Here is an 18,410-nt window from a genome sequence, read left to right as displayed (position 1 = left end):
ATAATCAGAAGTCTGTATTCTGAATTCAGAGGCATATCATTCAAGGCTTATTGGATATTACAACTTAAAGGTCAAGTCCACCCCCAGAAAATGTTGATCTGAATAAAAAGAGAAAAATCAAACAAGCATAACACTGAAAATTTCATAAAAATTGGATGTAAAATAAGTTAAGGCACTCTAAAGTTTTGCTTATTTTTCACAAAACGGTTATACGCACAACTGAAGGATATGCAAATGAGAGAGTCAATGATATCCCTCACTCACAATTTTTTTTTATTGTTTGAATTATACATTGTTTCAATTTTTACAGATTTGACAATAAGGACCAACTTGACTGAACCACAAAATATTAAAACAAATGATAATTTCACATGTTCAGGGGGGAATAAACTTTGTTTTGCAGGGCAATGAGGGGAAAAATAGAATATTTCATATAGGTAAATACAAAAGAAATAGTGAATGGATGACATCATCAGTCCCCTTATTTGCATATTGACCAGGACGAGTATATAACTGTTGGTGAAATTAAGCAAAACTTTAAAATGTCATAACTTTCTTATTTTACAACTGATTTTGATGAAACTTTCAGTGTTATGCTTGTTTGATTTTTCTCTTTTTATTCAAATCAACTTTTTGTTTGGGTAGACTTGTCCTTCAAATCTATCACAACATGAAAGAGCATGCAACTCTTTGCTGGATACATCGCTGTGACCTCTGACACTACATGCATGTTGAAGACATCAGGTATATAGGCAAACAGATTTCCAAGATTGGGGAAGTATGCTAGGCAGAGATGAAAGTTTTACCAATGTCCCAGCCGAGTAATTTCTTTGTTATTGGACATTTTCTGGATTTTGAATAATCCGTTCATTGGCTACGTTAATATAATGCATGGCTGTAAAGGTTGTTTCCCTCATCATGGAGAAGGATAAATTTCCATTCACTCAAGTTCATCCATTTTGACTAAAAGTAGTACCCATGCAAATTGTCTGACATTTATTCAGTCAGGCATGGTGTCAATAGCACAAGTAAGGAATCAGTACAAAGATGAGAAGCTGCTCTTCCAGATCATGGGAGATTTGAATTGTGTTATTCAACATTCTTTGAATTAGCCTAAAGTTAAATGACCTTTATATTAATATGCACTGCACAGAGTCCTTTGAACTCATAGCATGGGAACAGGTGACCATGCAAAAAATCACAACCATATGGTAATTTTTCCGTATTTGGACACGGTTTTGGAATAAAGTGGGGGGGGGGGGCTGAAGCCCCCCAGCCCCCCCCCCCCCCCCCCCCCCCCGCGGCCCCTGTCTAATACTTCAAAATCTGAATTTAAATGATTCAATTTTCTCATCAGGTACACCCATCTTGGTTGGTCATGTAATTAAATGTTAGGCAAACATGGGAAAGGGTTAATAAACATGCCAACAAGTAATGTTCAACTAAATAATCGATTGCTGGACTGGTAAATCTCATACAGTATTTCATCCCAATTCACCGAGGTTGATTCAATCATTATGGATAAAAAATAATCATTTCGTTCCAAATTAAAAATTAATGAGCAAGACTTTGAAATAATAAAAAAGGATTTCACACAGCTTTGAAATAAACATTCAAGTTGTCTTCCCGGGGGGGCCACTTCCATTCACGAGTGGATACCATGCGCGACCATGGGGTCTGGGAAAGCACCCTAAACACGTAATTTCCATATTCTGAAAATGCACCCCTTAACAAGTATTGGCGTGTGAAACCCTACCCTTTACAAGTATAGGAAACAAAACGATACTCTTGGCAAATGTTCCCTGAAATGAACCCCTAAACAAGTACAGGAATGTTTTATTGTTACGGGTCCTTCGGTCGTCGGCTTTACCGTATTTGGTTTAGTACGACCCCACCTTCTACACCTCGCGCAAATCGGACTCTAAACACGAAGTGTTGGGGCAAAAAGGACATCCTTTATAAAACATTTTAATTTTGTTTTATCATCCCCGCGAATTCGACCCTAAACACGTAATTTTCCTAGCGAAATAGATACCCTTTTTTCATTATTTTTGTGTTTTTGACACCCTTATCACGTTACGTACGTAACGTGCCCTATCGTGAAAAAGACATCCTTTTTACGTGTTTTTTTGGTCGCGCATGGTATCCACTCGTCAATGTAAGTGGCCCCCCCGGGGTTGTCTTTTTATTGCATCACTGATTACATTTAAAACAAATAAATAATACATGTATTTACTAACAAATAAAAATGATAAACAATACAAAGAAAATCACATGATGAAAGGATAACTATAACATTTGTGACCAGCCAACCCAAAACCTGGGCCCAAAACTTACAGTAAGTTACCCAAAATTAATTTTGAGAGATCTCACAACTATATATAACTTGCCAAATTGAACAATTGCACACATAACTACTTGATTGATTGTAGAAGAAATCTAATGAGAGCTTCAAAGAATAAAGAGAAAACAAGGATGTAATTTGGAAGTTCACTCAAGCATGAGATTTGCACACTGAGGAATCTTGGTGGAACTTTCAAGCAGTCTGGAAAAAGTGATGTCATGCAACTCTTGTATCTCATATTTCATCTAACTTTACAACTTCAAATTTTGTCAGTATGAACAAGAGTAAAAATTCATTCAGATCACTGGCGTAAATCTGTGACATCATACTATTCAAGTGGGAGGTTTCACCCCCACTGAACAAAATAGGTTCACCGCTTCGATTTATGCCAGTGGCTCAGATAAACTTATTGTTAGATTTTCACTTGTCAGAGAAGAAATTTCTATTTCCACCATTTACAGAGAACCTTCTCTAGAGACTTAATGGGTGGTTGCTCACATTTGTTAATTATAACTCCAACTCGTCTGAAACTCTTTCTCTATAGACATATAGCGTAACATTTTCTTCTTTTTCTGTATCTCTCATTCTCTCTTGATATATTTCATTCAGCTAATCTATTCCCTGTGTTCACATTTTCTCAACTCTCTTTCTTTCCTCCCAGAATTCCCATAGATTTAATCTCATTCTCTCACAGAAAGTACAAATGTTCATCTTTTTGTTATTGCATATCAATGTCCTGATGGCCCTACTCAGTTTTTATTTCCATATATAAACCCTTGTTTGTTTCGCTCTTCTAAATGTGTATCTTTTGTATCTTCTCTTTCATCATCCCCCCTCACACACACCCATCTCTCCCTTTTTCTATCTCCAACTGGGGAATACAAATCTAATAACATTTATTTTCTTCTCTCAGTCACTACTATGATTACTATTATGTATGCCTCTATCTATAACACATATTTCAGTATCTATTTCAATATAGCAATGCATTTGATTATCCCTCTTTTTTTCTTACTCTTCTCTCTCTTTCTCTCCCTCCCGTCTCAATCTTCATCCCTCCTCCCTTTTTTGTCTCTACGCCAGAATATTCAGTTAAGTATATAGGAGAGGACCTTCTATAAGTCTTAACCTTCCTGAAATCAAATAACTGCCCAAGTTGAAGCAAGTTTTCTGACCAGGATATGTGAGTCACAAAGATTTATTTGGTCCACAGAGATTCAAATTGGGCAGATTCACATATATGTAATAATTATTAAAAAAAAATTAAAGCCCAGTTATTGGACTAAAAGCACTACATGGCATTCAACTTTTGCTTGGTGTTCCCCCTCTCTCCTCCTTTGTGTTTGGTGATGCTTCCTTCCATTTATCAGGGGGTCCCAGGAGGAAACTGCTTGCAGACACAGAACTCTATGGAGACCCTGGAGTCAAGGCACTCTTCATACTTTTGATATCTTGAGAGCTGCTGGAGCTGTGTGGGTTCAAGAAGAAAAAGAAAAGGGAAAGAAGAATGAGCACACATAATCAGTTGCAATTCAATATAATCATAATGCTCAATCATTGTTGATCTTTTTGTAAATATACATTGCTTTCAGAATCTAGCTGTTTATGAAAAAAAATCCATTAAATAGTAACAAATCAAGTTCATAAAAACCAAATGACATGGTGTTGAAAATGTTGATAGAATATTTTTCTTTAAAACTGTAATTATCATATACCTGCTCATACACCTATATATAGGCCCTACAAGATTTATATCTTTCATTTTTTCATTGCATTTCTGCACTGTGTAGAAAATAGCACTCACTAAGAATTGATTTGAATTGAGTGAAAGAGAAGACACATGCATGTTTCACATACTGTATATTACACATACAGTGGTTGATTCATTATGTCATGTCTTAATAACTTGTAAATTAGTCATTGGCAGGACATTGAGGAATATTTCATAGAAGAGGATGCAAGATCCATTAAATAATAAGAAATGCATGAATTACAACAGGCATTGCTGCACATACTGCTGCAACTACCTCTAAATATTTATCACCTTGCTTTCACTAGCAAGAAAACAAATCACCAAGGAAAATAGGCTTTGGATTCCTAAAAACTTGGAGAATTGGGAAATCAACAATCATCTGTGGAAATAAAACCATGCAGTGGAAATAAAAAAATCATTGTTGCCAATTTGAAGAATACTATGATATCAGATTACTAGTAGTCCTAAAATAAATCTTTTATAGAAATAGTTCAAGGAAGATTGTACTTCAAGGATTCTATTGAAATATCATCTGCTGATTTTTGGTGGCAGCGGTGGGATACACCTCAAGAATCTAATGATATGTTCACATCTTTGAGTATTGTCTATGCTTCTACCTCATTGACAGCTTGTAAATAGTATAGTGCTTTGAGCACTATAAAAGTAATAGCATATGGGGGACAAGCAGGCATTTGCTCCAAGAGCCACTCAGGGGGGGGGGGGGGCAAAAAGGGTAAAATGAAGGGGTAGGTGAAAAAAATAAGAAAAAAGAACATTGAAATCAAATCTTATACACAATCACAGATGCTAACAATGTAAAGATGTTAAAATGGGCACCATTTAGAAGGGGTGCAATTCCAGTCAAGAATTTCCTTTGTATCAGATGAATACTCACAGAGTCTATATGACCATCTTCAGTGATGCGAAGGTCCCATCTAGATGGTCCCTCTACAGCATCAAAGGTGATGATGTAAACAGTGATCTGTAGACGGGCGTAGTCATGGTGTATCCTAGCAACAGTGACGAGGGAATCAAAATGGAGGTCCATGCAGGAACTTGACATGTTGCTGTCTGGAAAGTTGATTTGCAAGGATTCCTAGGGTATTCAAGGAACATGAGTTAATTGTAGGCTTCAAATTACTTTATTGCTTTAAAATACTTGGAATTATTTATTGTCAAATTGAAAAATTATCTTATGAGTGTTTAAAAATGTACTGAAAAGATGCTGCACTGGGATTGCACTTTCCATTTCCATTATCAACACAAAAAAATTGCCATGTACATGATGTTTATTTGTAGATGGAAAATCATAGTTCAAATTGTTTCCAAGTCCTTGCACACACTAAGAATGTCATATTTGGAATAAATATTCCTAAGCTGCCACGTATTCTTTCCTATTTTAAAATGAATAATTACTTAAACATAAGGTCACCAGAGACTGCCTAAAGAAGGTGAAAATCATCTTATCACTGATTAGAAAATGGAGATAAAATGATCAGAAACAACAAAAACAGCACCTTCTTTTTTCCCCTGAATCTAACATACCTTGGAGTGTTTCATGTTGATGACATCTATGGCTTGTTTAGCATATGAAACATGATTTTCAGTCCATTCTCCTCTTGTTAACATCTATAAGGATATTAAAAAGCATATTGTAGTATATTTTATTATTTCAATATATTATAGTATATTTTATTCTTCATCAACCACCATTTTCACGTAATATGTATCTCTCAATACTTTTAGTGGTTAATATTTTTTTTTGAGCTGGTAGAATTTTCATAGTTTCCTTTAGTGTTTTTATTCCCTCTCTAATGTGAGAGTGCAGACAAATTTAAAATGAATTACAGACCTGTGAATACACATCATACACAGGTAATCATAATGACTACCATGAACTCAATTGTATGGGAGTTAAAAAAAGACAAATGTTACCAACTTGTAAATATATACATACAGTGCATGCATGGATAATGAAACCATCAAGTTTTAAGTAATTGACAGAATTTTTGAAAAATATCAGTGTATTCCAATGATCTATATCAAGGAGTGGTAAAAAAATCACATTAAAATATTTATCACTGATAATAAAAATGTGGGTTTACATCTGTTCAGAACTCAGTTTGCGTCAAATATTCAAGTCATTTATAAATCCAACATAACTTATACACATGCATGATATACAATTCCCATTCATAATGTGAAGTGATGTAGAAGTTCTGTCAGCACATACCGTTGGTCCTCCACATGCACAACTCCAGTTAGGTATCTTAGCCTCAGTACATCCACGGTCACTGACAAAAGAAATGAATATAAATGGACAGTGTTAATTCAAGGTTTAGTCCTAATACAGCAAATCATTCAAATTCATAATAATTTGTTACTAAGTTGGCTTAAATGAACAAATGATATCTTTTTCATGTTTCTTAAAAAACTCAATAAATCTATCAAAAGTAAATCCATGAATATTATGATTAGTTAGTAATTTGTCTTTTAGTGAAAATGGTTGAGAATTGTAGAGTAAAAACTTACAATGCTCTGTGGTTAATCCCCAGGGAATCAAGAAACACTATCGTCTGGTAACTGGTGCTAAGTCACTTGGAGAGATGTGCCTGATTTGCCAGATAAGGCCAACAACGGTTGGTGAAACGTCACAACCACAGAGAATTTGTAAGTATCTATTGTACAATATTCACTATTTCCAGTGAAAGATTCCTAACTGGCTAACACAATCATAAGTAACTTAGTCAAGATTCTTGTCATCAAACTTGACAAAGTAAGAAATATTCCCTCTTGAACCCCCCCCCCCCTCCTCATTATGTAGACTTTTTAAACTGATAATTCAAAGTACTTTCAAGTTTGGATTTTAAATTATGCCATGTCAACAAGAGTAACACACTTACCTTGGAATTACCTGGGTAATGAGATTGTATGACTCTTTGAATATATGACCTTTGACCTGATCCAGGTGTGGATAATCCATAAGAGACTTCATTGTGTGGTGCAAGTCATAATGGACCTACAGAGAGAGAGACAGAGACAAAGAGAGAGAGAGAGGGGCAATGGTGACAATAGAGAAAGCACTGTTTAAATACATTCAAAGGTGCAGACTTCATCCCCCAATAAAACATTCCAGCTATTTATTGTTGTCAAATTATGTATGTAAGGGCATTTTATTTTTTTCAACTCATGTGAATGAAATATAAAGATTTTTTTTACATAATGGTAATTTTATCAATTTAATATACATATATTTAAACCTGTGGACTGACTTTTGACATCACAATCTGGAAGTTGAGACCAATGACTTGAATTTCCAACCTCCAAATCAGTGTGTAATGGAGCTGGATTATAGATGTACGCCTTATTGCTTATGCAGAATAGAATTTGAAAACTTTTTATATATGCTTTTCACCTTCCCTTTTAACTCGATTTACTCTTTCTTTAACTGTAAAAAAATAATTTTAACTCACCACATATCTTTGACTATTAATAAGGAGGTTCCTCTCCCATTCTGGATGAGAGTTGATCACATGTTTAGGAAGGATGATGGCTAAAAATGGCAGGAGAATCTCCATGTAGCTACCGGGATGATTAGCATCATCACCATGGTAACGATCACCATGATCACCAAACAGAAACTGCCAGAAGGAACAAATTGATAGACAAAACATAATGAAAATATATTTTCTAAATGCACTTTGTTTCTTCTTCTTTTATTTTAAATATTATTCTATTCAATCCTTTGTTATTATTTCATCCTTCCCCTATCAAAATACCCTGGTGATATTCCAATGTACAGTTTTGATTAAAAGTGAGAATCATCCATAATGCATTCCAAATAATGAAGATCAAGGAATTTCTTGTGAAACTGGGATAACATTAGAAATTCTCATGAAATATAATACTTCAAGGCCCTGTCACATCATTCCGTGCAAGCCTTGCGTGTGACTTGTGGGTGACTATTTTTGCTACCCATAGGTCGCCTGCATTGACAGTATTCTACAAGTATCTCTCAAGCAGTTGCCTACAGAAGCGCACGCAATTCTGATTTGCACGCAGAAAAGTTTCGGACATGCTCAAAACTGCGATTGAGTTGCGGAACTCACCGCAAGGCTTGCACGGAACGATGTGGCAGGGCCTTAAAGAAGTAGGTCAGAATATGTCATTTTAAATAAACAGCAAATGGACCAACATAAAATTACATTTTTTCCCCCATCAGTTTTGCTATTATGCTTCAAACATTTTTCATATAGGTTGAGGAAATTACAACATCCTCATGACCATTACTTACAATTGCAAGATGTGGTTGGGAGGCCATCAATGATTGAAGGGTGTCTGCAAGAAGAGCATCTACCTGGTTAGCTGATTCCTGCTCTGGTCTAGATAAAAGAAAGGTCAAGTGCATTGAATCAGAGAGATTATACACTATCAATATTCTCATGGCCCTACACAAATGACTGCAACGGACAACTTAGGAGTTAGCTCCATATCCCATATGACCTCTAATAACTATATTTCTTTTTTGTGTGTGCACTTAGCTGACTGGAAGCTTACTATATCTAGCCTGGCTGGTGCTCTAGAACTGAATAGAGAGCGATTGGTTACTTGAACTGCCTAGCTAGCTATGCTCTCTAATAACAGCTGGATTAATTAAGCACTTTTTGCCTGAGGATACAAAGCGATGCTATTATTACCCATGTTTTAGCTTAGCCGCCATATAGGCGCTGAAGCATTCAAGGAGTTTCTTCCTACATGGTACCCATTCACCTCACATGGGTTGAGTGCAGCACAATGTAGGGTAAATTTCTTGCTGTAGGAAAACACTCCATGGCTGGGAATCAAACCCACGTCCCTCAGCTTGAAAGGCAAGTCATAACCACGAGACCATGATGCCCCCACATATGGTTCTATCCACTATCAACGTGAGGTAGGGGGGGAGATAGGGGAGAGGGTCGTGATAACAAGCAAACTCCTCACCTGTGTTTGGCATTAAGATCAAAAGCAGCCCATTTGGCAGGGTAATCAAAGTTGATGAGATCTTTAGTGAAGTTCATGATGTGTTCATGAATCATAGTATCACCGTCACAAAGACCGCTCAGCACTCCTGGTTTCATCTGTATGAAAGGGAAGAGCAGCATCTTCTAAATATTCTACTGGATTGCACAATCAAACTAACTTCAATTAAACCTTTTACTAAACACTGTATGATAAGGCGATAATACTGTGACATTGAAATCTAAATAGATGATATATAGTTTATGACACATCGCCGCTATTAAACAGTAATGTAACAACTATATTGCCTGAAATTGTAAGGAACTAGACATTATTCCCATTACCCCAATCCAACACCTAGGGTCCCAGGAAAATGTAATAAAATATTACCCTAAACCAACATCCCTTATGTGGAAATCAACTCTTGTGCCCTGAAGTAATTCTGAGAGAATAATAATTGTGAGTGTTTATACATACTTTCTCTAAAACTTAGCTCTTCTCATTGCAATATGTAACTTAAGCATCTAAGAAATATCTTAGCTTCTGTAATGCAAAAGTCATAACGAAAACTAATTATTACAATTGTTGAATTTAATTATATGAATGTGCAATATTGCAGCATTCTTGTGCAAATTGCAATTGCATAGTACAAACTAAAGAACAATGTATGGGAGGATTGGGCATTGTCTGAGCACAAAGCCCTTTGTGAACTAGAACGCAAATAATGAAATGGCTCACCTCTTTATTTTCCATCTTAACCCAGTCATGCTCCCAGTGAGGTAACTCTATAGGAAGATGGTTGCAACCCTGAAATGAATATCATATAGACAGTAATGACAGTCACTTACTCTAATAATTTGTCAAAAAATACTACATAATATCACTTCTAAATCCAAGATCATTTTATCGCTTTGCCCTCGTGGTATGCCCTAAAATAAGGCTGGACAAGGTTAAGAAATATATCAGAAAGGATAAGGTAAAAATAAGTTAATAAACTATTTGTTCATGGAAAGCATATTTAGTGTTGTGACCCTTGGTCTCGCAGACAACTACACAATATTGGCCATGTCTTTGACCACAGACATCTAGTCTTTGGTCTCCAAGCTTTGCCCTTGGGTCCTTAGGACCTTGGGACCTACACGACAGTTCTTTTCAGAACTACCCGAGGTAAACCATATTTGTAACAACATGCAAACCTTCAATGATCATCTAGGAGTATACCTTTACTTTGGATTTCAAGAATACAAAACAATGAGTCAGGGCAACACACAATTTCACTCTACAAACTACAAGCTTTAGAAGCAGATACATGTAGAAGAAGATATACTTACCTAGAAAGTAAAGACGGGTGTATATTGACCAAAGATGAGATGATTTTGGAACAAGAGTGATTGCTAGCTAACATGGATCTAAGTTGAATAGAGATTTGAGCTGGGTTGGGACTGATGAATAAATCTATTAGATGTGACAGATGAAAGAAAGAAGGATGAGCAACAATACTTGAGAATCTGACACTTTGTGGCAATGAAAACATTTAGCAATGCATCAGTGATGAATTGAAAAAAGATAAAAGCTATAAAAACATGGGAAAGATTTTTACGAAGGAACATGACAGTGATTTTAGTTACAAATTTGCTCTAAGTCCATCTCATCAGAAGATTTTAACTTACAATAGTTTGAATTCATGAACAAGATACTTCATTAAATGTTCTCTATCATACGTAGGTACCTGATTTGCGATACTTACAAGTTACAAGGTTATGATATTTTGAATCACTCACAGAGAGCAAATACATTCTGTCAAAGAAATCGCTGGTGATATGAAATTGGAACAAGTTTTCCTACATATGACATTTTGAGTATAATGAAATTGACAGTGAGAGGTTTACTACAGTTGGTATATTAAACCATACATATCAAAGATAATATACCCATTATGACAAATGAGAATGGATGATACCATCAAATAGAGTGAAAAGGGATGACTTTGGCAAATTAACATGGGTAGTTTCACATATGTGTGCGCAAACCATATACAATCAGAGCTTACATTCCATATCCACACCTAACCTAAGAAAATGGATGATATAATAAAAAAATGAATGCATAGATTTATCACAGTTGGCACTTCATATGTGACCAAACTTTACACAGTCAAGAGTACTATATGTTACTCACAGGGCAAATTGTCCTCGTTCCCATGATCCCGTTGCCTGTATCCATAGCATAGCTGGTCAGATAACCATGTTCATTGGCATAGTCCCACACCCATTCTTTGATGGGTTTGGTGTATCTAACAATGAATTAAAATATTTCATTAAAAATACTTGTATTGAATATCCTGTGCCCTTATCCTTGCCATATATGTCAGATAAATGTATAAGGATTTAGTGTGATCAAGTTGGCACCTTAAAGAACAAATGGTGTACATTCATTGTAGCCATATAGCATTTGAATTGAAGTCATGAAACAATAATGGAAGCCCGACTGATGACCCTAGAGGGTGACTAATTTGACAGGTTATCTTTAAAAAGAAGTTTCAGATTGCAAATATAGAAAATATATTTCATTGGCTAAATAAACATGAAACTCAAATGATTAGATAGAGGAAAGTAATCCCCAAAATAGAGAAATAGCTACTGGTACAAATTAGAACACTTTAATAGATTAATACAACATTTTCTCTGTTTTTTAACAGTGTTACCAAATTACCTGTGAATAAGGACCCTTCTCTCTTCATCTGCCTGTTTGAAATAAATCCCTGTTTAAAAAGAAATAAATAAATAAAAATTAAAAAAAACAAGAGAGGAGAGATGAAACTATTGTTATTTTATTTTGTAAATGATTGCAAAATATCAGGGAGTATATTGATGGCAATGATACAAAACTTCTGGGCAAAGAAATATATAAGACAAGTTGTTTCGATTTAAATTTTTTTCAACTCCTGTCCATATTCACAGGGGCAAGTGGCAAGCCTGCTAGTCATAAATGACTTCTATTCATAAGGGCCATTTTCATGTATGTTTGCTTGTAATAAAGCAGAAAAAGGTCACTATTCACAAAGTATATATTTTCAAACAAAAATTAAGAAATTAGGTCTTGCCACCCAAGCAAATTACAACTAAATAAATAAATAAGTAATAAATAAATACAAAACTTTCTTTTTCATATCTGAAAAAATGCATGGGCAGAATGAGCAAGAATGAGATATCTTTTATATTTTACTTTTATGTATTACACCTTTTCTTCCTCATTGATTACTATGTTCATTTTGTTGACTATTCTTATGTAATATTGTTTTGTTGTGTTTTTTAATTTCTGTTGATACAGGGCCCCTTGTTCGAGCAGTTCTTGAAACTGAAAGGGCTACCCAGTTAAAATAAACGACAAATGAATAAAATAAATAAATCTCACCAGCATATAAAGGAGTTAAATTCATGGCTGTAACACCACCTATTGAATTCATGCGATTGAAGAGAAATGCTTGATGACTTGAATCTTTACCTGTTTGCATACAAAAGAGTATAGAGCATAACGTTATAGATCAAATACCTGTATTGTATGCATCAGCTTGATAATTTAAGACAAAAGAGCAAACACTTAAACACAGCTATAACAAAAAATAAATTTCAAGAGCAAATGAGTCAGAATCATTTCTATAACATGTACATTTATGCTTCCTTGCTTTTTGTTGTAAACTAAACATTATGGCTTTTTAGCATTACATTTTCTTACCCAGATAAATTGATGAAAAGACAATTATTGGTAGTAGAAAGTCTCATCAGTACCTTTGATCAAGCGACTAGACATCCAAGATTGAAATTTTCTGAATTGGTTTGCTCTGGATTGAATTGGAACTGAAAATATGATGTTCTGCCACGGCAATTTCAGTGAAATTCAAACTCAAGTTACATGTATAATACCATGCAATGCTTTGTGGCAATGATATAAGCCTGTGAATTACTTTTTTTGAAATGATACACAATCTGTTGGCAAGACATTCTACTGGTTGACTAATCAAATGAAACCTGTATAACAAAAAAGATATCTGTAATGTTGACATACTTGCATTAAAGATTCCTTGCAAGAGTTCTCTTGTCTTTGGTAATCCACATGAACGATGAAACTGAGCCCTGGATAGAGAATCTACGTTGATGGATAATATGGATAATGGCTGCCAATCTTTCTGCTCCTCTTTCTATAGAATCAAAACAGAAAAATAGAATTTAAAAAAAAAATCAAAAAAGAAATATGACAAAGATAATTTTTGGGTAAACGCTCAAAATCTGAGATAACAATAAACTTTTAAGATCAATTATTCTTGTTGACAGCTGATAGCAGTATTTGATATGAAACTAAACTAATTGACAAGACTAGATTATGAAATAAAGGCGATATATATTATGTTATCCCTTTTCCATGCTATCATAGCATAGAAAATTACAAAAGAGCTTTATCTCTTGAGGTAATAAAATAAATTAAAAAACACAACAAAACATTAAGAGTAAAGATGGGGACATAAACACACCTTGAAACAAAATTCATACAATCAAGCAATAATTCAAATTTAAATTCAATTCAAAATTATTTTATTTTCCAAATCTTTAAAACATACATTATGTAGGCCTATATACAAGGTAAAAATCCATAATCGCTACATTATAATTCATCGATGAGAAAAAAGGAAACAAACAGAAAGCAAAGCTTGTAATGAACAAAATATCTTTTGGAAATGTAGACAATGAGGATTATGACTTTTAGTTATAGAATCAACTGCCTATCCAATTATGCCAACTTTCATCAGCAGAAACAGTTATAACCGAAAGCTTATTCCTCTCTCATTTAAAAGTTATTAGTGTATTGTGTTCAGGAGAATTTCAATTTCATTTCTTTTTATTCTATTGCAATTAACATTAATGTGAAAAAATACTTGAAGCACCAGTGCAATGAAAGGAGGAACATTGGTTTATATAAGTAGCTAGTATTATGATATCCTTCTTTTCTTTTTGTTATTGATTTATTGTGGCAGCGGTGGGATGAAATTTGTGCCATTTATCAACTGAAACACAGGCACAGTATCTACAATCACAAAATCATATTAGATAAAGTTTAATGCTCTTTCATCATATTTAAAGGATATCAATTATCATCTTTTCATGATCAGACTCAGAGGGTTGCGTAATCAATGTTTGAAGTTTACCTTTTTGGAGAAGACTTTGAGCTGTTTTTCAACAGATTCTCTGTTTGGAAGAAACTGTGTACGGTAGTTGTGGTGAATCTCAGGGCTAATTTAAAACAAAACAAGTATGATGACAAATAAAAAAGAATGATCATCATATTATATATTATCATGGATTTATCTCTGACAAAGCATCAATATGATTTAGATGTTGATTGTTGAATAGACCAGTCTCAATGAAACTAACATTAAGCAACATTGGCATTTTATACAATAATTTTGCTAAATTATAGTTTTCTACTAAACTTTAAAACTCTACAATGAGTCAAAGCCAAATCTCTATGATAGTTATCAAATTCTGTGTATTGTGAAATACATAATAAGATGAGTAAAACAATGTTTAATATAAAATCCCAAATTTGAATAGGACAGATTGTTTTTAGATTCAGTTATAGATCCACCTATTAAAACAATATTTTTTCATAGATCTGAGATTTGAATCCAATAATGGTCCAATTTCCAACTTCTACAAATTTAAGATTGCTTTTACTACCCAAATTAATTAGTTTTATGTTGCTTGTATCAAATTTTCGTATGCACTCTAAGTCCACAGTCTGCTATTACATACCAAATGGTTATGAATACCACAGTTCTTGGATATCTTCATTTTGTTTTACTCAGATTTCAAACATTTTACAATAAATCAGAGATTCTTACTCATTTTTTGTATATATCCGACACAATATATCAGCATACTGGGTAGGGAATGGTACAGTGATAGGTTTAGTCACATGACTCCATTTAGAGTACTGATTGGTGTAATTCTTCATGACATCACTGGTTAAGCCCCCATTTCGTTCAAAGTACCAGTCTATTCGGAAGTCTCCTGGGCAGCTGATTGTCAGGGTTCTGCAAGTGAAAAATATATTTCAAAAGGTCTTCAATGTCATTTTTTTTTAATGAATGGTTCCTCACTTTGCTATCAATCATTAAGAAATCACCTGTCAGTGTAGAAATACTATTCCTAAATTTTGGGTAATACATTGATGATTGGTAGAATAGCTTATAATAGTTTGTTACTCACAGAAATGCTGACAAATCGAGCATCAACTTTAACAGAATTTGGATCAGGCATCAACTTTCGCAGATTTGTGACCCTATCTGGTTGTTCATAGTTTGACCACTGACTAATACCATCAATTAATCCTAAATAGATGGGGATTTCAACGCATATACCTTTAAGAATCTGAATGATCTTAAATCATAGGAATCACCTATTTTGCCTATGGTGCTGTGTATAGGTGGGACTATGACTGCAATCCCAGTCATAGTGATGACAAAGTGAACCAGGCGCTTCTACTTCAGCTATAGAACAGCGGCTATCACTGAGGGGAGATAAATCCTCTGTGAAGAGACTTGGTTGAAGGTTCTTTAACAATCTGTGTCTTGTTTCTTCAGACCATGGTGACTTCATTAGGTTTGCCCTCTCGAGAAGCAGTGGATGTGAAACTAAGGAGGATAAAGTCATGTAAAACTGAAATACATGTTATTGGACAAATTTGAAACTTTTGCATAGGCCTATAAGCTTTGATAAATGGCATTAGCAGTTCCCCATCCTCACTTGAGTACCTCCACCCAATGTAACGATAATCTTCAGCGCAGTTAAATGTTCATGATGAGTATATTCTGATCCAACTCTCTGGAATGATCTCCCTCTGGATATAAAAGACTTTACTTCTGTTGATACATTTAAACTTTACCTGAATTGCTCCTTTTCAGTACTTATTTTTTTCAATTCTTAATCCCAGACTCCAGAGTATCATATCTCTTGCTGTTTATTCTTACAAATTATTTCTCTTTGTACACTGAGCCTTGCAGGGTGGATTTGGCGCATTATTTTCATCATCATTCTACAAAAAAATGGATTTACAAATAGCTGAAACGTTGCATAAGAGATTCATGTGCAATTGTTTTTTTTTAACCCAACTATTCAGAAGGGTAAACAGTTTGTCCATTGTTCAATACAATGGCACAGTGACTTAATTTTCTGGAAATTTCTGGGAAATGAAGCAATCATTTGGCTGATTATTACAGATTAGCATAAAGAAATTTAAAACAAATCGTAACCACTGACAAAATACATATGATCAGTGAGTGTTGTCTTCCCAGTAACTGAGGATGCTTACCATTTCCTAGTTTGTTTTCAGATGTATCATCTTCATGGAGTTGTAGTTTACCATGTTTCAATGAATCCAACTTGTCTAAGAAACCACCTTTCACCCGTTTTGGTCTATGTCTCTGTCTTCTAAAAGTACTATTGCCTTTTTTACCCCTTGGATGATAATTAATTGAGATTGCATCATTGAAGTCAAGCTGGTTCTGTGCTAGTTGTGATCTTTCATCCATGGATCTGCTAAAGAATATCGTAATATTGTTGGACGGCTTGAAGGCAACGAACGTCCACAGGACCAACTGCAGAACTAGGACTAGAAGAATTGCGATGAGGATATGGCGTCGAGATGGAAAGTACCAACAATTCATCATCTTTATTTTGGTTGGCTCTATCAGTTTGGTGCATAATTAAGAAATTTATTGAACACAATGTATTACTGATGACTTCTTTAAAATCACAATTTAGACACCAAGTTTGATTTCATGAAATGCTGTGTTTGGGGCGGTGTTCATCAGCAATATCATCTTAAGTCATAAAATATAGTTTGCTTCCACCTGTGTAAAAAAAAGGAGGTTGACTCTGTAAATTTTATGTGAAATTTGTAAATTTTATGTGAAATTGTGAATACTGAATACTAACATTAATAACTCAAACTCTATTAAATTATAGTACATGCAATTTTTTATTCAATTTGTTCTGATTGAAATCAATAGGGTGGCATGATGCAATTGGGACTAATTTATTTGAATACCAACTTTGTGGCAAAACATAAATGTTGGGTACACATTATTTCCATCTCTAAAATTAAAAGCACAAGTGGGTGATATGATAGTGCTATGTCATGTGTTCAAATTAAGTTAATTTGAACACATGACAAAGCACTATGACTTTCAACCAATTAAACAACCTTTTATTCTCAAGCTATAGTATAAAGCAAGCGTTTCCTCACTGACCTCAGCCTCAGGCAGCAGCATGCTTAAAAAAAATCAAAGTTCAATTTCAAAGCTGACATGACAACAATCAACAACAGTATCATTAATCTCTCCATATCAGATTCCAGGCTGATTCATTAACAAACTCTTACCCAGGTTTCTTCCAAGAGCAGCAAGACAATTTTAGATCTAGAGCCTCTGCCTAGCTAGCCTGATCAATGTTTGTCTGATATTCTTCACGTCTCCTTCTCTCAGCTCAGCTAGCGTCGCCGTTGTCCGTCCTGGCTGGCCTGGCTAGCGCTAGTACAGCATCCGCCGGGAGCTGGCCGGGGCCGGCCGGCCGGACGCGGCCGGCTTGCTTGCTTAATTGTTGCTCAATTACGCAATACTTGGTACGCAAAGTGCGACTACCTGTAGCGGAGGTTGCTGTCTGTGTCTCGGATTCATCCGTAAACTTGTGAGTATAATCAGAATAATCAGACTACTAGAACTGGTGTAACTACTAACTGTTTTACTGTTATGTTTCAAATCATTTTGATACGGTAATACTAGACCCGATTGTTCGGCAGAACACCTACGGTACCTCAACTTCAAGTGATGTTCGTGCAGGCTCTACTCCACTTCACCACCGCTTCACTACGCTCCACCTACCCGGGTAGTTCCCCCGCGGCCGGGGACCTACCTCGTGCGATGTTCGTGCAGGCTCCACTTCACTACCGCTACACTACGCTCCACCTAGCCGAACATCGAGACGGTGAACCAGATCGGATATACCGTACGCTGCCCAATCGTCGCTCAGTTTACGTATTTTCCTTTATGTTTCATTCAATTAGCTATGATACCCTTACTTCTTTATGTCAACTGAAAGAGAAAATACTGGAAAATTGTTTCATAGGATAATAATTATATGTCTTCAAAGCACCGCTGTGTAATTCGCCGTTTTCGGCATCCCTTGCGCCTGTCCCATTCGCCGCTCACCACTGCCCTAACTCCGCTCACTTAGCGCGCGCATTCATGTAGTTTATGTAGTT

The 18,410-nt window shown here is 35.2% G+C and overlaps 1 protein-coding gene across 4 annotated transcripts; it reads right to left on the bottom strand.

Moving 5' to 3' along the window:
- Window positions 1-1,602: 1,602 nt before the first annotated feature.
- Window positions 1,603-18,042, bottom strand: LOC129260851 (uncharacterized). Of its 4 annotated transcripts, XR_010296685.1 has the most exons (19): window positions 17,532-18,014; window positions 16,461-17,001; window positions 15,549-15,783; window positions 14,992-15,183; window positions 14,296-14,380; window positions 13,161-13,293; window positions 12,510-12,599; window positions 11,808-11,856; window positions 11,274-11,388; window positions 9,834-9,902; window positions 9,078-9,214; window positions 8,392-8,479; window positions 7,571-7,738; window positions 7,001-7,116; window positions 6,331-6,391; window positions 5,643-5,726; window positions 4,993-5,193; window positions 2,168-3,812; window positions 1,603-1,622 (listed from the first exon to the last, which is right to left on the bottom strand). XR_010296685.1 is itself a non-coding variant. In XM_064114392.1 (18 exons), the coding sequence occupies exons 2-18, from the start codon at window positions 16,816-16,818 to the stop codon at window positions 3,711-3,713; spliced, it is 2,283 nt and encodes a 760-aa protein (XP_063970462.1). In that variant the 5' UTR covers window positions 16,819-17,001; window positions 17,532-18,014; the 3' UTR covers window positions 1,931-3,710. The 4 variants fall into 4 exon arrangements, 3 of the variants coding, with proteins under 3 accessions (XP_063970462.1, XP_063970464.1, XP_063970463.1); XM_064114392.1 differs by lacking the exon at window positions 1,603-1,622 and having other exon boundaries at window positions 1,931-3,812; XM_064114394.1 differs by lacking the exon at window positions 1,603-1,622 and having other exon boundaries at window positions 2,177-3,812; window positions 16,461-16,835; window positions 17,532-18,042.
- Between the last annotated feature and the right edge of the window lie 368 nt (window positions 18,043-18,410).

This window comes from Lytechinus pictus, unplaced genomic scaffold (assembly GCF_037042905.1).
Source record: "Lytechinus pictus isolate F3 Inbred unplaced genomic scaffold, Lp3.0 scaffold_19, whole genome shotgun sequence".
In the NCBI taxonomy this organism is placed as follows: Eukaryota; Metazoa; Echinodermata; class Echinoidea; order Temnopleuroida; family Toxopneustidae; genus Lytechinus; species Lytechinus pictus.
This window is presented reverse-complemented; position numbering and strand designations above follow the sequence as displayed.